This window comes from Scyliorhinus torazame, chromosome 17 (genome assembly GCF_047496885.1).
Source record: "Scyliorhinus torazame isolate Kashiwa2021f chromosome 17, sScyTor2.1, whole genome shotgun sequence".
Taxonomy (NCBI): Eukaryota; Metazoa; Chordata; class Chondrichthyes; order Carcharhiniformes; family Scyliorhinidae; genus Scyliorhinus; species Scyliorhinus torazame.
Window position 1 is genome coordinate 128,070,395 of NC_092723.1, and position 23,238 is coordinate 128,093,632.

The window sequence follows — 23,238 nt, forward strand, 5'->3', positions numbered from 1 at the left end:
CTTTCAGTGACTCGTTGTCAGATTAGGCCTGGTAACACTCCTTGGAGCGTGGGACCTTTTAGCATGTCAAAGGTGCTTCACAAATGTGAAGTTGTTGATACATACCCGGACAGGTGTTCTTGTTGCAAGCAATGGCGCACTTTTCCAGAACCTTCTCAGCTCTGCCCCCGTCTGTGTCTTGCTTGCGCAGATCCACCAGAATCAGATGATTGTCTGAACCACCTGTATAAGGAGGACATAGCGGAGTCCACAACACAATCTTGTACCGCTTTGAACATTCCAATACAGGGAAATTAAATAGTCAGTGTGTAATATCTGTGAGGATGTTATTTGGATGGGTAGGAGGCTTGGGGAGGAGGGCTGTAGTAACTCGGGGAGAGTTGTAAAGTTGCTAGAGTCAGGATGAGTAACCCAATAAAAGACCTCATGATTAAGACGGGCTATATTCAGGTAAACAGGGATCGACTGTTTTCACTAGGCAGAGGTGCCTCGCTCTGCTAAATTGAGCATCGTGGAGTAAAACAGGAGCCAGGTTTGGTTCAGCCAGAATTCTTAAGCATTCAGTTTGCCCCAAGAAGTGGCTGCCAACGAAGTTGCACCTCTTTTTTTTAAAAGCAAGAGTGCTTCACCTCTTCCTGCCCTCCCAAATCAACCCCCCGCCCCCACTCATTGCCCCTTTAAACCCTTCCCCGCCTCCCGAAACTTGCCTGCAGCCCAAGAGTCATTTCCTTCAAACTGTCCGTTTCCCGCCCACAGATCGACCAATTAACCAATGAGGCCTTAAGGCCCAGTAGTCCGGGGTGGCGGGGGGGTTACCATGGCCGATCTGAAAACGCAGCCAAAAGGAATTTCAAAACCAAAGCATCTCTCTATGAGGCTTGCTTCACATGAAAACTATTAAACTGGGTGTAACCGTCTTCAACCTGAAGCAAATGTATGGCATTGGTCATCGGGACAAAGTCATCACAACGAGAACAGAACCAGGGCCAAGGCAATTGGGTCAGATTCTCAAGAGAGATCGAGGATTATGGAGGAGCAAGGACTAGTTGGGATCTTGCCTACCGTAAAATGTAACATTTTACACAAAACCAAGGGGGCAACTGAAAGAGAGGAAGGCCATCGACAGGAAGGGACAGTTCTACATGGCAAAGTGCGATCGCACTGTTGCAGATTTTTCTCCGCAGGTCCTGGGGGTTGGAGGGTTTTTTGGAAGATAGCGAAAGAGGGTTTGTCTTCTTTGAAACAGCCAGAAAACTAACCGAGAGTCAAGGTCAAAGAGAATTGGAGAGGAAATGAGAGTCATGGTTTGGCACCCAGATTTAGGTTCCAAATGACCGAATGAAGCAGAGGACGTCTGAGGGTGGGATGGGATGGGATTGGGGGGCCGGGAGATGTGGGGGGGGGGGGAGCATTTCCATGGTTTTTAGGTTTGAGACAATGAACGAGGAATGGGGGATGGTGTCAAGAAGCTGAAGGAGGAAAAGTGGTTGGGATCAGTGCCATTTGGAATGTAGAAGGAGACGGTAAGGGGAGGGGAGATTCCATGAATGGTATTTGCCCCATGTGACTTCTTGGGAATCTTAACGGCATCCGTGACCTCGGTATAACTTTAGATCCGCATTGAAGTGTTTTGCATATGAATATAAATCCTTGTTTAGCGCTCAGTTCACTGCAAGTGTTTCATCCAAACTCACTGATTGAAACAAAGTTTAAATAAACTTGCTAAATTAGTCAAATTTGCAAGCAGAAGTCGGTTGATTCCATCTTGCCAGCGTTCTCACCAGTGACAATCTTGTATCCGAAGTCCACCAATGCTGTGGATAGAGCTTTGCAGTTGGCCACAACCTGCTTCTGGTAGAGCTTAAATTCTGGAGTCATTGCCTGTTTGAGCGTGACAGCAACTCCTGTCCAGAGAGACACAGGGACAGACATCAGCACAGGCAGTACAACAACAAAGCTTTCCCTTCTGAGTAAAACACTTCACATTGAGCTGGTTCTGCTCAGAATAAATAAAGAACGCTGCTAACTTCAGTCGAGCACAAGGGAAATGCTGTAATGCTTACTGCAGAGAAAGACAGATTGCATAGTAAAGAGTTAAAAGAGACTTGGCCGGTGTGCGCGCACAAATTGTTGGAGGTGGCAGGGCAGGTTGAGAAAATGGTTTTTAAAAAAAGGGATTTGAGCTTTATAAATATGAGCATAAAGTAAAAAAAGCAAGGAATTTGTGATGAACCTTCACAAACACTGATTTTGGTTCAAGGAGAGACAATAGTGCAGTGGTATTGTCACCGGAGTAACAATAGCACAGTGATATTGTCACCGGAGCAACAATAGCGCAGTGGTATTGTCACCGGAGTAATAATAGCGCAGTGGTATTGTCACGAGAGTAACAATAGCGCAGTGGTATTGTCACCGGAGTAACAATAGCGCAGTGGTATTGTCACCGGAGTAACAATAGCACAGTGATATTGTCACCGGAGCAACAATAGCGCAGTGGTATTGTCACTGGAGTAATAATAGCGCAGTGGTATTGTCACCAGAGTAACAATAGTGCAGTGGTATTGTCACCGGAGTAACAATAGCGCAGTGATATTGTCACCGGAGTAACAATAGCGCAGTGGTATTGTCACCGGAGTAACAATAGTGCAGTGGTATTGTCACCGGAGTAACAATAGCGCAGTGGTATTGTCACCGGAGTAATAATAGCACAGTGGTATTGTCACCGGCGTAGCAATAGCACAGTGGTATTGTCACCGGAGTAACAATAGCGCAGTGGTATTGTCACCGGAGTAACAATAGCGCAGTGGTATTGTCACTGGAGTAACAATAGCGCAGTGGTATTGTCATGGAGTAATAATAGCGCAGTGGTATTGTCACCGGAGTAACAATAGCGCAGTGGTATTGTCACGAGAGTAACAATAGCGCAGTGGTATTGTCACCGGAGTAACAATAGCGCAGTGGTATTGTCACCGGAGTAACAATAGCACAGTGATATTGTCACCGGAGCAACAATAGCGCAGTGGTATTGTCACTGGAGTAATAATAGCGCAGTGGTATTGTCACCAGAGTAACAATAGTGCAGTGGTATTGTCACCGGAGTAACAATAGCGCAGTGAGATTGTCACCGGAGTAACAATAGCGCAGTGGTATTGTCACCGGAGTAACAATAGCGCAGTGGTATTGTCACGGAGTAATAATAGCGCAGTGGTATTGTCACCGGAGTAACAATAGCGCAGTGATATTGTCACCGGAGTAACAATAGCACAGTGGTATTGTCACCGGAGTAACAATAGTGCAGTGGTATTGTCACCGGAGTAACAATAGCGCAGTGGTATTGTCACCAGAGTAACAATAGCGCAGTGGTATTGTCACCGGAGTAACAATAGTGCAGTGGTATTGTCACCGGAGTAACAATAGCGCAGTGGTATTGTTACGAGAGTAACAATAGCGCAGTGGTATTGTCACGAGAGTAACAATAGTTCCGTGGTATTGTCACCGGAGTAACAATAGCGCAGTGGTATTGTCACCGGAGTAACAATAGCGCAGTGGTATTGTCACGAGAGTAACAATAGCGCAGTGGTATTGTCACGAGAGTAACAATAGTTCCGTGGTATTGTCACCGGAGTAACAATAGCGCAGTGGTATTGTCACCGGAGTAACAATAGCGCAGTGGTATTGTCACCGGAGTAACAATAGCGCAGTGGTATTGTCACCGGAGTAACAATAGCGGTGGTAATGTCACCGGAGTAACAATAGCGCAGTGGTATTGTCACCGGAGTAACAATAGCACAGTGGTATTGTCACCGGAGTAACACTAGCGCAGTGGTATTGTCACCAGAGTAACAATAGCGCAGTGGTATTGTCACCATAGTAACACTAGCGCAGTGGTATTGTCACCGGAGTAACAATAGCGCAGTGGTATTGTCACCGGAGTAACAATAGCGCAGCGGTATTGTCACCGGAGTAACAATAGCGCAGTGGTATTGTCACCGGAGTAACACTAGCGCAGTGGTATTGTCACCGGAGTAGTAATCCAGAGTCTCAGGGTAATGCTCTGAGAACCCAGGTTCAAATCCCACCACAGCAAATTTGAATAAAAAACTGGAATTAAAAGTCTACTGTTGCTAATATCCTTCATGTCCTCACCTGGTCTGGCCCACATGTGACTCCAGACCCACAGCAATGTGGTTGACTCTTCAATGACCCAACAAGTCAGTTCAAGGGCGATTAAGGATGGGAAATAAATGTGGCCCACACGATGCTCGGGGCACCACACGCTTGAGGTTTAGAGAGGGTGAAGAAAGGATTTATGAGAATAATTGTGAGAGACTTCAGTTAAGTGGAGATATTGGAGATAGATTTGTTTGATTTCACAATATTCAAAATCATGAGGGGTCTGGAGAGAGTAGATAGAGAGAAACAGTTCCCAATGGTGGAAGGGTCGAAAACTAGAGCATGATGCAGTCATCAGTAAATCAGCTTCCCTTTCACAATGGTGCCAAAGGCACACTTTACCTGCAATGGCGTGGTTGTGGGGCCCACCTTGTAGCCCCGGGAAGACTGCCTGGTTGATTAGACTTTCCAGATTGTACAGGATCTCCTTGCCTGTCCTCGGGTCATTGCTCCGGACGCCTGCAGAGTGAGCAAAGCAGCAACTTGTCACTTATCAAAAAGTAGTTTTTTGTTATCAAGAAGTAGTTTTGTTTTAAAATTCATTCAAGGAAGTAAATCAATCAATCAATCAAGTGGGCATCGCTGACAATGCTGGAGTTTATTGCCTATCCCTAGATGCACCTTGAGAAGGTGCTGGTGGGTCATCATCTTTTAAAAAAAATAAATTTAGTGTACGCAATTCATTTTTTCCAATTAAGGGGCAATTTAGCGTGACATAGGCAGGAAGGGGCATGAGGTCCTGCAGCAGGAGTTCAGGGAGCTAGGCAGAAAGTTAAAAGACAGGACCTCTAGGGTTGTAATCTCAGGATTACTCCCTGTGCCACGTGCCAGTGAGGCTAGAAATAGGAAGATAGAGCAGCTAAACACGAGGCTAAACAGCTGGTGTAGGAGGGAGGGTTTCCGTTATCTGGACCACTGGGAGCTCTTCCGGGGCAGGTGTGACCTATATAAGAAGGACGGGTTGCATCTAAACCGGAGAGGCATAAATATCCTGGCCGCGAGGTTTGCTAGTGTCACACGGGAGGGTTTAAACTAGTATGGCGGGGGGTGGGCATGGGAGCAATAGGTCAGAAGGTGAGAGCATTGAGGGAGAACTAGGGAATAGGGACAGTGGGGCTCTGAGGCAGAGCAGACAGGGAGAAGTTGCTGAACACAGCGGGTCTGGTGGCCTGAAGTGCATATGTTTTAATGCAAGAAGTATTACGGGTAAGGCAGATGAACTTAGAGCTTGGATTAGTACTTGGAACTATGATGTTGTTGCCATTACAGAGGCCTGGTTGAGGGAAGGGCAGGATTGGCAGCTAAACGTTCCAGGATTTAGATGTTTCAGGCGGGATAGAGGGGGATGTAAAAGGGGAGGCGGAGTTGCGCTACTGGTTCGGGAGAATATCACAGCTGTACTGCGGGAGGACACCTCAGAGGGCAGTGAGGCTATATGGGTAGAGATCAGGAATAAGAAGGGTGCAGTCACAATGTTGGGGGTTTACTACAGACCTCCCAACAGCCAGCGGGAGATAGAGGAGCAGATAGGTAGACAGATTTTGGAAAAGAGTAAAAACAACAGGGTTGGGGTGATGGGAGACTTCAACTTCCCCAATATTGACTGGGACTCACTTAGTGCCAGGGGCTTAGACGGGGCGGAGTTTGTAAGGAGCATCCAGGAGGGCTTCTTAAAACAATATGTAGACAGTCCAACTAGGGAAGGGGCGGTACTGGACCTGGTATTGGGGAATGAGCCCGGCCAGGTGGTAGATGTTTCAGTAGGGGAGCATTTCGGTAACAGTGACCACAATTCAGTAAGTTTTAAAGTACTGGTGGACAAGGATAAGAGTGGTCCTAGGATGAATGTGGTAAATTGGGGGAAGGCTAATTATAACAATATTAGGCGGAAACTGAAGAACATAGATTGGGGGCGGATGTTTGAGGGCAAATCAACATCTGACACGTGGGAGGCTTTCAAGTGTCAGTTGAAAGGAATTCAGGACCGGCATGTTCCTGTGAGGAAGAAGGATAAATACGGCAATTTTCGGGAACCTTGGATAACGAGAGATATTGTAGGCCTCGTCAAAAAGAAAAAGGAGGCATTTGTCAGGGCTAAAAAGCTGGGAACAGACGAAGCCTGCGTGGAATATAAGGAAAGTAGGAAGGAACTTAAGCAAGGAATCAGGAGGGCTAGAAGGGGTCACGAAAAGTCATTGGCAAATAGGGTTAAGGAAAATCCCAAGGCTTTTTACACGTACATAAAAAGCAAGAGGGAAGCCAGGGAAAGGGTTGGCCCACTGAAGGATAGGCAAGGGAATCTATGTGTGGAGCCAGAGGAAATGGGCGAGGTACTAAATGAATACTTTGCATCAGTATTCACCAAAGAGAAGAAATTGGTAGATGTTGAGTCTGGAGAAGGGTGTGTAGATAGCCTGGGTCACATTGAGATCCAAAAAGACGAGGTGTTGGGTGTCTTAAAAAATATTAAGGTAGATAAGTCCCCAGGGCCTGATGGGATCTACCCCAGAATACTGAAGGAGGCTGGAGAGGAAATTGCTGAGGCCTTGACAGAAATCTTTGGATCCTCACTGTCTTCAGGGGATGTCCCGGAGGACTGGAGAATAGCCAATGTTGTTCCTCTGTTTAAGAAGGGTAGCAAGGATAATCCAGGGAACTACGGGCCGGTGAGCCTTACTTCAGTGGTAGGGAAATTACTGGAGAGAATTCTTCGAGACAGGATCTACTCCCATTTGGAAGCAAATGGATGCATTAGTGAGAGGCAGCATGGTTTTGTGAAGGGGAGGTCGTGTCTCACTAACTTGATAAGAGTTTTTCGAGGAGGTCACTAAGATGATTGATGCAGGTAGGGCAGTGGATGTTGTCTATATGGACTTCAGTAAGGCCTTTGACAAGGTCCCTCATGGTAGACTAGTACAAAAGGTGAAGTCACACGGGATCAGGGGTGAGCTGGCAAGGTGGATACAGAACTGGCTAGGTCATAGAAGGCAGAGAGTAGTAATGGAAGGATGCTTTTCTAATTGGAGGGCTGTGACCAGTGGTGTTCCACAGGGATCAGTGCTGGGACCTTTGCTCTTTGTAGTATATATAAATGATTTGGAGGAAAATGTAACTGGTCTGATTAGTAAGTTTGCAGACGACACAAAGGTTGGTGGAATTGCGGATAGCGATGAGGACTGTCAGAGGATACAGCAGGATTTAGATTGTTTGGAGACTTGGGCGGAGAGATGGCAGATGGAGTTTAATCCGGACAAATGTGAGGTAATGCATTTTGGAAGGTCTAATGCAGGTAGGGAATATACAGTGAATGGTAGAACCCTCAAGAGTATTGAAAGTCAAAGAGATCTAGGAGTACAGGTCCACAGGTCATTAAAAGGGGCAACACAGGTGGAGAAGGTAGTCAAGAAGGCATACGGCATGCTTGCCTTCATTGGCCGGGGCACTGAGTATAAGTATTGGCAAGTCATGTTGCAGCTGTATAGAACCTTAGTTAGGCCACACTTGGAGTATAGTGTTCAATTCTGGTCGCCACACTACCAGAAGGATGTGGAGGCTTTAGAGAGGGTGCAGAAGAGATTTACCAGAATGTTGCCTGGTATGGAGGGCATTAGCTATGTGGAGCGGTTGAATAAACTCGGTTTGTTCTCACTGGAACGAAGGAGGTTGAGGGGAGACCTGATAGAGGTCTACAAAATTATGAGGGGCATAGACAGAGTGGATAGTCAGAGGCTTTTCCCCAGGGTAGAGGGGTCAATTACTAGGGGGCATAGGTTTAAGGTGAGAGGGGCAAGGTTTAGAGTAGATGTACGAGGCAAGTTTTTTTACGCAGAGGGTAGTGGGTGCCTGGAACTCGCTACCGGAGGAGGTGGTGGAAGCAGGGACGATAGTGACATTTAAGGGGCATCTTGACAAATACATGAATAGGATGGGAATAGAGGGATACGGACCCAGGAAGTGTAGAAGATTGTAGTTTAGTCGGGCAGCATGGTCGGCACGGGCTTGGAGGGCCGAAGGGCCTGTTCCTGTGCTGTACATTTCTTTGTTCTTGTTCTTTGTTCAATCCACCTACCCTGCACATCTTTTGGGTTGTGGGGGCGAAACCCACGCAAACACAGGGAGAATGTGCAAACTCCACACGGAAGTGACCCAGAGCCGGGATCGAACCTGGGACCTCGGCGCCGTGAGGCAGCAGCACTAACCACTGCGCCACTGTGCTGCCCTTTGGGGGGCCGTCATCTTGAAGTAAGGGTCATTTTACAGATTCACCTAAATTGCCCCTTAATTCGGAAAAACAAATAGTGGATACTCTAAACTTCTTTAAAAAAAGTATGGGTGATTCTCACCATTGAAGTCAGGACAGCACGGTAGCATAGTGGATAGCACAATTGCTTCACAGCTCCAGGGTCCCAGGTTCGATTCCGGCTTGGGTCACTGTCTGTGCGGAGTCTGCACATCCTCCCCGTGTGTGCGTGGGTTTCCTCCGGGGCTCCGGTTTCCTCTCACAGTCCAAAGATGTGCAGGTTAGGTGGATTGGCCATGATAAATTGCCCTTAGTGTCCAAAATTGCCCTTAGTGTTGGGTGGGGTTACTGGGTTATGGGGATAGGGTGGAGGTGTTGACTTTGGGTAGGGTGCGCTTTCCAAGAGCCGGTGTAGACTCGATGGGCCGAATGGCCTCCTTCTGCACTGTAAATTGCCCTTAGTGTTGAGTGGGGTTACTGGGTGGTGGGGATAGGGTGGAGGTGTGGGTTTGGGTGGGGTGCTCTTTCCAGGAGCCGGTGCGGACTCGATGGGCCGAATGGCCTCCTTCAGCACTGTAAATTCTATGACATTCTATGACAAATTCTTTGAAGGAGAGGAGTGGAGAGAAAGACGCATATATATTTCCCCATTCTCAGACACTGCATCATTATGGGCTGTGCAGAGGCAGACTTACAATGAAACACATCATGCCTAGGCACAGGGCCCATGCCAATTGGGAGGGGGGCCCTTGCTGGCTGGTGTCTATGGGCAGTTCTTGGGCACTAATCAGAGTCTGATAGCTCTACATTTGCTGATTGGCTCAATATCAGCAGGCAATGCAGAGCGACACCAAACTCAGATTGGCCATGTGCCCTTAGAGCAGGAAAACACTGATCAGAAGTCGATGAGGTGATTTGGACGGAGAGAGGCAGTCAAGGTGAAGCTCTTCTGGGTTTTTGCAAAAGAAGCAGCAGATTTCTTGATCTTGACCAAGGGCTGAGGAAGGCAGGTCAGGCCAGGCGGGCAGCAGTGAGGTGAGATCGTCGAGTGAGGTGAGAGGTGCCAATTGTCAAAGGGAGTAGAGGGGTGACTCAGCTCCCAGCCCCCAGGTCAGTGCGGAGGAGGGCTGGACAGGCAAGGCCGTAGCCAGGCAGCCCGACCCAGCAGCGAGGCGAGGTTGTCGAGGGGAGCAGGGAGACTCAACCCCCAGGGCTGAGGAAGGCAAATAAAAGCCTGCTCTTTCAGAAAATTCAAATTCATTAAAATTAAGAAAGGTCAGTGACTATGAAGCGACACTATCAATCTGGCAATCAAAAACACAGAAAATTGAAAAGGATGAAGCTAGTTAAAAAGACAGTGGGCTGAATTCTCTGCTTCCCGCTGCCAGCAGCGAGAATTGTGATCAGACGGAGAACAGCGAGCAAGTGAAAACTCACTGCTTGGGCACCGCGTCGATTCCGGCGGCATGCTCCGGTCTCCCGCTGGCGGCCTGCTCCGGTCTCCCGCTGGCGGCCTGCTCCGGCCTCCCGCTGGCGGCCTGCTCCGGTCTCCCGCTGGCGGCCTGCTCCGGTCTCCCGCTGGCGGCCTGCTCCGGTCTCCCGCTGGCGGCCTGCTCCGGCCTCCCGCTGGCGGCCTGCTCCGGTCTCCCGCTGGCGGCCTGCTCCGGTCTCCCGCTGGCGGCCTGCTCCGGTCTCCCGCTGGCGGCCTGCTCCGGTCTCCCGCTGGCGGCCTGCTCCGGTCTCCCGCTGGCGGCCTGCCTCCGGTCTCCCGCTGGCGGCCTGCTCCGGTCTCCCGCTGGCGGCCTGCTCCGGTCTCCCGCTGGCGGCCTGCTCCGGCCTCCCGCTGGCGGCCTGCTCCGGCCTCCCGCTGGCGGCCTGTTCCGCCCTCCCGCTGGCGGCCTGCTCCGGTCTCCCGCTGGCGGCCTGCTCCGGCCTCCCGCTGGCGGCCTGCTCCGGCCTCCCGCTGGCGGCCTGCTCCGGCCTCCCGCTGGCGGCCTGCTCCGGCCTCCCGCTGGCGGCCTGCTCCGGTCTCCCGCTGGCGGCCTGCTCCGGCCTCCCGCTGGCGGCCTGCTCCGGCCTCCCGCTGGCGGCCTGCTCCGGTCTCCCGCTGGCGGCCTGCTCCGGTCTCCCGCTGGCGGCCTGCTCCGGTCTCCCGCAGGCGGCCTGCACCGGTCTCCCACTGGCGGCCTGCTCCGGTCTCCCGCTGGCGGCCTGCTCCGGTCTCCTGCTCCAGTCTCCCGCTGGCGGCCTGCTCCAGTCTCCCGCTGGCGGCCTGCTCCAGTCTCCCGCTGGCGGCCTGCTCCGGTCTCCCGCTGGCGGCCTGCTCCGGTCTCCCGCTGGCGGCCTGCTCCGGTCTCCCGCTGGCGGCCTGCTCCGGTCTCCCGCTGGCGGCCTGCTCCGGTCTCCCGCTGGCGGCCTGCTCCGGTCTCCCGCTGGCGGCCTGCCTCCGGTCTCCCGCTGGCGGCCTGCTCCAGCCTCCCGCTGGCGGCCTGCTCCGGTCTCCCGCTGGCGGCCTGCTCCGCCCTCCCGCTGGCGACCTGCTCCGCCCTCCCGCTGGCGGCCTGCTCCGGTCTCCCGCTGGCGGCCTGCTCCGGCCTCCCGCTGGCGGCCTGCTCCGGTCTCCCGCTGGCGGCCTGCTCCGGTCTCCCGCTGGCGGCCTGCTCCGCCCTCCCGCTGGCGGCCTGCTCCGGTCTCCCGCTGGCGGCCTGCTCCGGTCTCCCGCTGGCGGCCTGCTCCGGTCTCCCGCTGGCGGCCTGCTCCGGTCTCCCGCTGGCGGCCTGCCTCCGGTCTCCCGCTGGCGGCCTGCTCCGGTCTCCCGCTGGCGGCCTGCTCCGGTCTCCCGCTGGCGGCCTGCTCCGGTCTCCCGCTGGCAGCATCAGTGAAGTCTGCGCCATGCAGCAGCAGACCCGGCAACCCCGTCATTTGCATGGATTTAAATCTCATTCGCGGGTTAGACTCTTCATGCTCCACCCCTCTGCGATGCTCCAGCTGCCTCAGGTGGGGGTCAAGCGGGGCCTGGGGACATTGGCTGTTGAGGGGGAGCGGGAGGTTATGATTGTCGATCTGGCTGGGGCATAGCTGCCTGATCGGGGCGGGCAGTGGGGAACGATTTGGTGCGTGGACTCAGGGTGACCCCTCAGGATCGGGTTGGCCTGGCTCAGACATCCATTGCTGCAATATGTGATTTAAACGCATCCCTGTGGTGCTACCTACAGGCTCCTGGCTGCTTACACTGCTCACTGTGTCCTAGAACCATAGAAAGGTTACAGCACAGAAAGTCATTCGGCCCATCTTGTCCATGGCAGCCGGAGGATACCCAGGTGCCTTTTCTAACCCCACCTTCCTGCACCTAGTCCATAGCCCTGTAGCTTACACCACTTAAGGTGCAGATCTGGTACTTTTAAAAATAGTTTAGGGTCTCTGCCTCAACCACCAACTCAGGCAGTGAATTCCAGACTCCCACTACCCTCTTCATAAAAACAATTTTCCTCATGTCCCCTCTACATCTTCTGCCACTTATCTTGAATCTACGTCCCCTGGTTCTGGAATTCTCCACCAAGGGAAATAATTTTACCCTGTCCACTCTATCTCTGCCCTTCATAATTTTGTACATCTCAATCAAGTCACCCCTCAGCCTTCTTTATTCCAAGGAAACTAAACCCAACCTATCCAATCTCTCTTTGTAGATACACTTTTCTAGCCCTGGCAACATTCTTGCAAATCTCCTCTGCACTATCTCCAAAGCAATCACACCCTTTCTGTAACGTGGTGACCAGAACTGCACACGATAATCCAGTTGTGGCATCACCAGTGTCTTATACAATTCCAACATTATATCCTTACTTTTATATTCTATACCTCTGCCAGTGATGTGGAGATGCCGGCGTTGGACTGGGGTGAGCACAGTAAGAAGTCTTACAACACCAAGTCCAACAGGTTTGTTTCGATGTCACTAGCTTTCGGAGCGCTGCTCCTTCCTCAGGTGAATGAAGAGGTATGTTCCAGAAACACATATATAGACAAATTCAAAGATGCCAAACAATGCTTGGAATGCGACCATTAGCAGGTGATTAAATCTTTACAGATCCAGAGATGGGGTAACCCCAGGTTAAAGAGGTGTGAATTGTATCAAGCCAGGACAGTTGGTAGGATGCGACAACGAATGAACGGACATCGCGCAACAATCACCAGGCAGGAATGTTCCCTTCCAGTCGGGGAACACTTCAGCAGTCAAGGACATTCAGCCTCTGATCTCCGGGTAAGCGTTCTCCAAGGCGGCCTTCAGGACGCGCGACAACGCAGAATCGCCGAGCAGAAACTTATAGCCACGTTCCGCACACATGAGTGCGGCCTCAACCGGGACCTGGGATTCATGTCGCATTACATTCATCCCCCACCAGCTGGCCTGCGAAATCCTACCAACTGTCCTGGCTTGATACAATTCACACCTCTTTAACCTGGGGTTACCCCATCTCTGGATCTGTAAAGATTTAATCACCTGCTAATGGTCGCATTCCAAGCATTGTTTGGCATCTTTGAATTTGTCTATGTATGTGTTTCTGGAATATACCTCTTCATTCACCTGAGGAAGGAGCAGCGCTCCGAAAGCTAGTGACATCGAAACAAACATGTTGGACTTTAACCTGGTGTTGTAAGACTTCTTACTCTGCCAGTGAAGGAGAGAGAATTCCATGCGCTTTCTTTACAACTTTGTCTACTTGAACTGCTGCCTTTAGGGACTGTGTACTTGTAGGCCGAGATCTCTCACTTCATCTACCCCTCTTAGTATATTCCCATTTAATGTGTACTCCCTAAAACTGTTTAAACTCCATAAATGCATGACCCCACATTCCTGTGTTAAATTCCATCTGCCATTTTTTCACTCACTCCACCAACCCATCTATACATTTTGGAGATGATTGCTATCCTCTACACTGTCCACTACTCGGTCAATCTTGATGTCGTCTGCAAATTTCCCAATCGTGTCCCCTACATTCATGTCCAAATCGTTAATATATAATACAAACAGTAAAGATCCCAACACCGAGCCCCGTGGAACACCACTTGAAACAGCTTTCCATTCCTAAGGGCATCCATCGACCATTACCCTTTGTTTCCTGTTACTAAGCCAACTTTTTATCCAGTTTGCCACATTCCCTGTATCCCATGGGATTTTACTTTTTTAACAATCTGCCATTTGGGACCTTGTCAAATGCCTTGCTAACATCTATGTACACCACATCCACTGCACTCTCTTCATCAACCCTTCTTGTCACTTCCTCAAAGAATTCAATCAGGTTGTGATGCAAGACCTTCCTTTAACAAATCCATGTTGACTATCCCTGACTAGTTCATGCCTTTCTATGTGACAGTTAATCCTATCTCTCAGGATCAATTCTACTAATTTGCCCACACCGATATAAGACTAACTGGCCTACAATTGTTTGGCATTTCCTTCGATCCCTTTTTTTAAACAATGGAACTATATTTGTATTTCTCTCGTCCTCCGTTATCTCCTCTGTATCCAGTGAGGATTGGAAAATCATCCTCAGAGTATCTGCTATCTCCTCCCTGACCTCCTTCAGCAGGATGGGAAACAATCCATCTGACCCTGGCAACTTATCAACTTTCAAGGATTCCAACCCTTCAAGTACTTCCTCTCTCTTTATGATTACCCTGTTCAATATCTCACAATGTTCCTCCTGGACTACTATATCTGTATCATCCATTCCTTCGTAAATGGGGAGATAAAATGTTCATGCAAATCCCTTCCCACAGCCTCTGCATTCACACACACGTTCCCTTCTTCATCTCTGATAGGTCCCACTTTTTCCTTACCTAACCTGTTACCAATAATATATTGTTAAAACATCATTGGGTTTTCTTTAACTTGCTAATCTTTTTTCATGTCCTCTCTTTGATTTCCTTATTTCTTTTTGACTTCGTCCCTGCACTTCCTATACTCGTCTAGGCTATCTGCAGTGCTTAGTTCTTTTTGCCTATCGTACGCTTTCTTTTTCGGTTTGATCTTCCCCTGTATTCCTCTAGATTCCTCTGTAGCTTCTGCCGCTACTTCAACAGCCCCGCCTCTGGGGCCTCCGAGTACCTTCTGTCTACCTGAAGAATCTCCCTAACCAATCTGTCCATCTCCACCCACTCCACCTTCTCCGAAGACGCCCGTATCAAAATAAACTCCACCCCAACCACTGCCTTCAATGCCTCCCAAACCATTGCTGCCGAAACCGCCCTGGGTCATTTATCTCCACATAGTGCTGGATGGCCTCCCTTACCCACACATGCACCTCCTCCTCTGCTAACAGTCCTACATCTAATCTCCACTGCGGGCGCTGGCCCCCCTCCTTGCTCACCCGTACATCCACCCAGTGTGGAGCATGGTCTGGCACTACAATCGCCGAGTACTCGGTGTCTACTACCCCTGCCAGGAAAGCCCTATCCAAAACGAAAACGTCAATCTGGGAGTACTTTGTGTACATGGGAGAAAAAAGAAAAAAGAAAACTCCTTCGATCTCACCCGTCCAAACCTCCACGGATCCACCCCTCCCATCTGTTCCATAAACCCCTTTAGTTCCTTCGCAGCCGCTGACACCCTCCCTGTCCTCGAACTTGACCAATCCAGCTTCGGATTTATAACCGTATTAAAGTGCACCCCCCCCCCCCCAACCCAATGGTCAGCCATGCGAGTCTAGGTCACAAATATTCCCTAACACCTGCCTCATGAACTCCGCGTCGTCCCAGTTCGGTGCATAAATGTTCACCAGCACCACCGGCATCCCCTCCAACTTCCCACTCCCCATAACGTATCTGCTCCCCGAGTCCGTCACTATACTTCCCACTTCAAATGATATCTGTTTATTAATAAAAATCGCTAGTTTTAGAGTCTAGCCCCAAATGAAATACCTACCCACCCCACCCCTTCCCCGAATGAAATACTTACACAACCCACCCCTTCCTCAGCTTAGTCTGATCCACCACCCTCAGGTGTGTCTCCTGTAGCATTGTCACGTCCGCCTTTAAATTCTTCAGATGCACGAACACGCGAGCCCTCTTGAGTGGCCCATCCAGCCCTCTCACATTCCATGTGATCAGCCTCCCCCCCCGTGAACAGCCTGGTTCCTCCCCACCCGAGCAACCATATCCCTTCTTAGGCCAGTCTCCAGCCCGCGCCTCTGCACCGTCATCGACCCCCCACCCTGTCGCCATTCGTCAATCCCTCCCCTGTCAGCAAATCTATAACCCCTCCCTCTCCCCCCCCCCACCCCCTAACAAAATAATAATCCCAACCCCCAAACTTAGTGCAAAATGATACATACAAAACCAGAAGAAAAGAAGTTTAACAGAAGTTCTGAAACATAACCACTTGCCCCCACGTTCAATGTCGTCCATCTCCTGCCAATCCCTTGTCCCTGATAAAGTTCATCACTTCTTCTGGCGATCCAAAGTAAAGTTCCTGATCCTCATATATGACCCACAAACGCGCTGGGCACAGCATGCCGAACTTCATCCCCTTCTTAAAGAGGGCCGATTTCACCTTATTGAAGCTCGCTCTTCTTTTGGCCAGATCCGCACCCAGGTCCTGGTAGACACGCAGTTCACTACCTTCCCATATGCAGCGCCTCGTTTGCCTGGCCCACCTCAAGATCTGCACCTTGTACAGGAACAGGGGTATTCATACCACCATTGCCCTCGGCAGCTCATTCCTCTGCAGCTTCCTCATAAGCGCCCTGTCCACCTCCAAGGGCTGCGCAAACGCCCCGTCTCCCAGCAACTTCTCAAACACGCGCGCCACATATGCACCGGCGCCCATCCCTTCGCTGACCTCCGGCAGGCCGACAATCCTCAGATTCTGTCTACGCGATCTATTCTCCAGATCCTCCACTTTCTCCTGCAGCCTCTTCTGATGGTCCTTCATCAGCCCCATCTCCACCGTCTTCGTGGCGAGCTGATCATCGTGTTCAGCCACCGCCTCCTCCACCTTCTGGATCGCCTAGCCCTGGGCTTCTAACCTCTGCTCCATGTGATCAATCCCCGCCTTTATTGGGTCCACCACCCTGGCCAGGTCTTCCAGATATTCCTCTCTCTGCTGAGCAAATTTCTCATGGAGAAAGGCCACAAGTTGATCCGTCGACCACTGGACCGCACTTTCTGTCCCTGACCTTCCGCCATATTACCCTGTGTCGCAAGCTCCACACCAATTTTCGACAAACGCTCTTTTTAGACCACTTCTGGTCCATGAATCCATACACCGGTGGGGAACTTTCTTCTTCTACCTCACCAGGACATTGTATTATCGTTCAGATCCACCGTAAATCGGGGAAAAGGTCCAAAAGGTCCACCACGAACGGGAGCCACCAAATGTGCGACCACTCACACCATGGTCACCACCGGAAGTCCAAAGTATAAATAGTTTAACCCCACCATTTTCCCTTGCTGGTCAGCTGGGCACTTTTGAAACTTTGCATCTCCTGCAATTCCAAGTCTATCACTACATCTTCTACATCACTAGCTAATGTTCTTCCTCCATTTTCCTGATCTGAATCTGACCTATCTGATCCTACTCCTGGGATCCCATCCCCCTGCCACATTGTTTAAATGCCCACCAACAGAACCAGCAAAAGCCCCCGGAGGGGGGCGGGGGGGGCAGGGTAGGTGGATTGGCCACACTAAAATTGCCCTTTAAATTGGAAAACCTTTTTAAAAAAAGGACATTGGTTTCAGCTCTGCCTGGGCGCAATCCGTCCGGTTTGTACACGTCCCAGCTTCCCCAGAACCGATCCCAGTGCCTCAAGAATCTGAATACCTCCCGGATACACCCTTTCTCCAGCCACGTGTTCATCTGATCTTTCCTCCTATTCCTGCTCTCGCGAGAGTGGAACTGGGAGTAATCCTGAGATGACCAGATTTGAGGTCCAGCATTTTAGTTTATTTCCTAACTTCCTGTACTCAGCTTGCAGGTCCTCATCTCTTAGTCTACCTGTGTTGTTGGTACCAATGTGTAGCATGATCACTGGCTAGTCACCTTCCCTCCCCAGAATGTCCTACAGGGCAGCACGATAGCACAAGTGGATAGCACTGTGGCTTCACAGCGCCAGGGTCCCAGGTTCGATTCCCCGCTGGGTCACTGTCTGTGCGGAGTCTGCACATTCTCCCCGGGTCTGCGTGGGTTTCCTCCGGGTTTCCTCCCACAGTCCAAAGACGTGTGGGTTAGGTGGATTGGCCACGCTAAATTGCCCTTAGTGACCAAAAAGGTTAGGAGGGGTTATTGGGTTACGGGGATAGGGTGGAAGTGAGGGCTTAAGTGGGCCGGTGCAGACTCGATGGGCCGAATGGCCTCCTTATGCACTGTATGTTCTATGTTCTATGTACAGCCACTCCATGACATCCTAGACCCTGGCACTAGAGAGGCAACACACCATCCTTGATTCACGTTTGCGGCCACAGAAGCGTCTGTCTGTGTCCTGAACTATTGAATCCCCTATCACTATAGCCCTGTCACTCGTAAATGTTCAGAGAGCCTCTGGTGATGTGGGAGCCCACCCAAGCTGCCCCTCTGGAAACCTTCTTACCCCAGTGGTATCATTGTGGGGATGAGCGTGGCCAAGCTCATCCCCACATGAGCCCATGAGGTGTTGGAACTCCTCAGAAGCCCAGTCCCACTACAGAGGAAACAGGAGATTAGCAGAGCTCACCCCAACCAAAGGACAGTACGCTGGCCTTTGGAACCTTCCCTAACACACTGCCCCTCTCAGGGCGGAGGTCTCACCAGTGACCCCCATCCGTAAAGATCATGAACTGTTTTCTCCTGGTGAGACTGGCAGTACTCTGCCACCTCCTCCCAGGCGCTGTCCAGGGCGGTGGGCTTGAGGCGGCGGCCCACCCTGGGGAAGAGGGTGTCCCTCATCTCCTCATTGGCATCAAGAAATGGGTCCACTTCAGACTCCCGCAATGTGGGGGGAGGGTCTTCTGTGAGCCATCTTTGTGGCTGCAATGAGTGTGTGGTGAATGGAGTGCTTAATAACAGCTCCAGCTTGTCAGTTACACGGATTCACCACCCTCTGGCTGAAGAAATTCCTCCTCATCTCTGTTTTAAAGGATTGTCCCTTTGGTCTGAGATTGTGTCCTCTGCTTCTATTTTTTCCTACAAGTGGAAACATCCTCTCCACGTCCACTCTATCCAGGCCTCGCAGTATCCTGTAAGTTTCAATAAGATCCCTCCCTCATCCTTCTAAACTCCAACAAGTACAGACCCAGAGTCCTCAACCGTTCCTCATACGTCAAGCTCTTCATTCCAGGGATCATTCTTGTGAACCTCCTCTGGGCCCTTTCCAAGACCAGCACATCCTTCCTTAGATACGGGGCCCAAAACTGCTCACAATATTCCAAATGGGGTATGACCAGAGCCTTATTCAGCCTCAGAAGCACATCCCTGCTCTTGTATTCTAGCCCTCTCGACATGAATGTTAACATTGCATTTGCCGAGACTTCCGGTGGTGGCTATGAGGGAGTAAGTCGCACATTTGGTGGCTCTCGATCCGGTCGGACTTTTGGACCTTTCCCCCCGACATTTTTGTACTTTTCAGCGCTGGATCTGAAGGCATAGGCACTCAGGCACTGACTCCAGATATAGGTGTATGGAATTAAACAGCAGAAAGAATCGCAAACAGTTGAAGAAGTGGGCAAACAAGGGCAGTGCAGAAGCTGTTGCTGAGGACAATATGGCCGATGTCCGGACCCCAGTGCGGACAGCCCTGCCAACAACGGAGCATCTGCTGAAGGTCATCCAAGGAGACTTCACCGCGCTGAAACTGGACAGTTTAGACCCGATTCAGAAATCAATCGAGCTCTTGGAGCACAGGCTGGATGCCCAGGATCGGACGATCCAGAAGCTGGAAAAGGCGCTGGAGGAGCAGGAGGATCACCAAACGGTGCTGGAGGTGGAGATGGAGAGGCTGAAAGACCAACAAAAAAGGCTTCTGGAAAAGGTGGAGGACCTGGAAAATAGGTCCCGTCGGCAGAATTTGAGAATCATTGGTCTCCCGGAGGGGGCTGAGGGAGAGGCTGCCGCTGCGTATGTGGCAGACATGTTCCAGAAGCTGTTGGGGGACGATGTCTTCCCTCGCCCGTTGGAGGTGGACAGGGCACACAGAGTGCTGGCGAGGCAGCCGCGAGCGGGGGGCCCTTCCGAGCAATGGTGGTCAGGTTCCACAGGTTCCTGGACAAGGAGCGGGTGTTACGTGGGCCAAGCGCACGCGGAGCTGCCATTGGAACAACAGTGTCCTGCGCATCTACCAGGACCTGAGCGTGGAGGTGGCCAGAGGGAGAGCAGGCTACAGGCAAGTCAAAGAGATTCTGTTTCAGAAGCAGGTGAAGTTTGGGCTGCTGTACCCAGCGCGCCTTTGGGTCACGCACGAGGGGCGGCACCATTACTTTGAGGAGCCCGAGGACGCGATGGACTTCGCCAAGAGAGAAGGGCTGGTGCCGAACTGAGGACTTTTTGGACTTATGTTAAAAAGTTACTCAGCGATATTTACACGTTTTTCTTGTGTTGTGTTGTTTTTTTTCTCTTCTGTACTCGAGTTTTCACTGGAAAAAGAGGGTAGTTAAGGTATGTGATGCTGGGGGCTTTTTGTGTTCTGATCGGGGCGGTTGGAAGTGCCTATTTTTTATTTTATTTTGTTCGATTTGCACTAGCGTCGGGGTTTTCTTTGTTCCTTGTTTTTTTTTTCTTCAGAGCATTTGCTCAAGGATGGCTGGTTTGGGGAAGTGGTGTTGATGGGCGGGGGGATGGGTCAGAGGGAACAATAGGTGGGAGAATTGTTGGCGTCGGAGTCGAGAGAGTCACCAGGCTAGCTGGGTGAGCTGGTCTACGGAAGCCAGATGGGGGTGTGTGTATATAGCTAGCTTATGGCAGGGATTAGGTTACAGGGTGTTGTTGCTAGGCGGGGGGGGGGGGGGGGTAGTTGATCTGCTGACGAGGGAGGGATTTGGGTTTGGTAACATGGAGGAGGCCGGAGGTGGGGGCTGCCAGGAGGCAGGCCAGGGGAAGCACGACACAGGGGCTAGGGGCGGCCCCAAGAAAGGAGATGGCTGATCGGCAAGGGGGGGGGGGGCACGTTGCACGTTAACCTTAAGATAATCATGAACAAGGACTCCCAAGTCCCTTTTTGCTTCTGATTTCCTAAGCATTTCCCCATTTAGAAAATAGTCCATGCCTCCATTTCTCCTTCCAAAGTGCATAGCCTCACACTTTTCCACATTGTATTCCATCTGCCACTTCATTGCCCACTCTCCTAGCCTGTCCAAGTCCTTCTGCAGCCGCCTGCTTCCTCAATACTACCTATCCCTCAACAGATCTTTGGATCATCTGCAAACTTAACAACAGTGCCTTCAGTTGCTTCTTCCAGATCATTAATGTATATTGTGAAAAGTTGTGGTCCCAGCACAGACCCCTGAGGCACCACCACTAGTCACCGGCTGCCATCCTGAAAAAGGCCCCTTTATCCCCACTCTCTGCCTTCTGCCAGTCAGCCAATCCTCTATCCACGCCAGGATTTTAACACAATGGGCTCTTAACTTATTTAACAGTCTTCTATGCGGCACCTTGTCAAAGGCCTTCTGGAAATCTAAATATATCATGTCCATTGGTTCTCCTTTGTCTAACTTCCTTATCACCTCCTCAAAGAACTCTAACAGATTTGTTAGGCACGACCTCCCTTTGACAAAGCTGTGCTGACTCAGTCCTATTTTACCATGCACTTCCAAGTACTCTGCGATTTCATCTTTAATAATGGACTCCAAAATTTTACCAATGACCGAAGTCAGGCTAGCCGGGCGATAATTTCCCATCTTCTGCCTCCCTGCCTTCTTAAACAACGGTGTTACATTAGCCACTTTCCAGTCCTCTGGGACCCTTCCTGCCTCCAGTGATTCCTGAACGATCACCACTAATGCCTCCACAATCTCCTCAGATATCTCTTTTGGAACCCTGGGGTGTAGTCCATCTGGTCCAGGTGATTTACCCACCTTCAGACCTTTCAGTTCCCCCAGAACCTTCTCCTTAGTGATGGCCACTGCACTTACCTCTGCCTACTGATTCTCCTGGGGCTCTGGCATCCCACTGTTGTCTTCCACCGTGAAGACTGATGCAAAGTAACTAGTCAGTTCCTCTGCCATTTCTTTGTTTCCTATTACTTCTCCAGGCACATTTTCCATTGATCCAATGTCTATTGTTGCCTCTCTCTTACCTTTTGTATATTGAAAAGAACTCTTCCTATCTTCTTTTAAATTACTAGCTAGGTTGCACTCATATTTCATCTTCTTCTCCTTATTGCTTTTTTAGTTGTCCTCTGCTCGCATTTAAAGACTTCCCAATCCTCTGGCTTCCCACTAATCCTCGCCACTTTGTATGCTTTTTCTTTTGCTTTTACGCTGTCCTTGACTTCCCTCATCAGCCACTAATGGCTTGTCCTCCTCTTAGCATGTTTCCTCCTCCTTGGGATGAATTTCTGCTGTACCTCCCGAATAACCCCACAAACCCCTGCCATTGCTGTTCCACCATCTTCCCTGCTAGGCCCCTTTTCCAATCAACTCTGGCCAGCTCCTCACTCGTGTCTTTATAGTTACCCTTATTTAATTGTAATACCGTTACATCTGATTGCAGCTTCTCCCTCTCAAACTGTATGGTAAATTCTATCATATTGTGGTCACTGCTCCCTAAGGGTTCCTTCACCTTAAGTTCCCTAATTAAGTCTGCCTCATTACACATCACCAAATCCAGGCTCTGTCACAAGCTGCTCCAAAAAACCCATCTCTCAGACATTCCACAAATTCCTTTTCTTGGGATGAGCTCTGTGCTTTGAGACCACCAGCTGATTTGTACAGACTTGCATGTGATGTTTGCAGGCAACCTTTTCAATGTGGAAACCATTCTGAAAATATTTTTAACAATACCTCTCACAAATGCTTCTGGCGAACGTTCTTTTTCTGTATTGAAAAGAGTTAACAATTGAGAAGTATGATGAGTCAGGAACATTTGACAGGTTCAGCAATATTGACGATTGAAAGGGCGTCTTTTGAAGATATTACCTACGATGATGTAATTCATGACTTTGTAAAGAAAAGGTGTCGAGAAAAGCTATCTAAATTGGCATTTCAACAAGGGGTGAAGCAAGAAAATCTTAAAAATCTGTCCATCTTCCCTATTCTCTTGTTTAAATTCAGTTTTCCAAAATGGACCATTGCTGGTCTGATATAATGGCTACAGATGGTCACGTGCTAATAGTTCAAACCACCATCGCTCTCAAGATTGGCCTTCAGAAAGTTTCTTCTATAACAAAGAACGGAATCTTGCAGACAGAGCCACTGATATTGGATTTGGACTCACTGGGCACTCCACTCACGTAAACTTATTTGACTTTGTGAGAGAAAATAAGGGAGTTAACTTTTGAAACTGAATGAGACTCTGAGGTATACTGAATGGCAGCATATGCATCGTGTTGATTGGAGTAGCTGCTCCTGTACAGGTCTGGCTCACTCTGTCCAGCACTGACTTGTGCTGCAGTGATGTCATTGGCTGATTTTTCCATTTTGTTGCTCACCAGCAAGTTCCTTGTTTTCTCACCTCAAAACTCAAGAGGGTCATATTGAGCATCGTTACCCTCAGTCTGACAAGAGGTAAGCTTCAATTCAGCAATTATTCATATAGGCGTGTTTTCACAAGTTAAAAAACACTAAAGCAGTTAAGCAGTGATCAATTTGTGTATTTGTGTGGCTTGTGCCTTTGCACTCTGTGGGCAGTGTTGGGAAGG

At 50.2% G+C, this 23,238-nt stretch overlaps 1 protein-coding gene across 2 annotated transcripts in view; it reads right to left on the bottom strand.

Annotated features, from left to right (window-relative positions):
- The window catches only part of shmt1 (serine hydroxymethyltransferase 1 (soluble)), a 62,715-nt gene that overhangs the window by 7,505 nt on the left and 31,972 nt on the right, over positions 1-23,238 (bottom strand). For both annotated transcript variants that reach the window (XM_072481014.1, XM_072481013.1), the window contains 3 exons: positions 4,516-4,632; positions 1,782-1,904; positions 106-222 (listed from right to left, as the gene is read on the bottom strand). In XM_072481014.1, the coding sequence (XP_072337115.1) occupies positions 106-222; positions 1,782-1,904; positions 4,516-4,632 (357 nt within the window). The remainder of the gene's footprint in view (positions 1-105; positions 223-1,781; positions 1,905-4,515; positions 4,633-23,238) is intronic.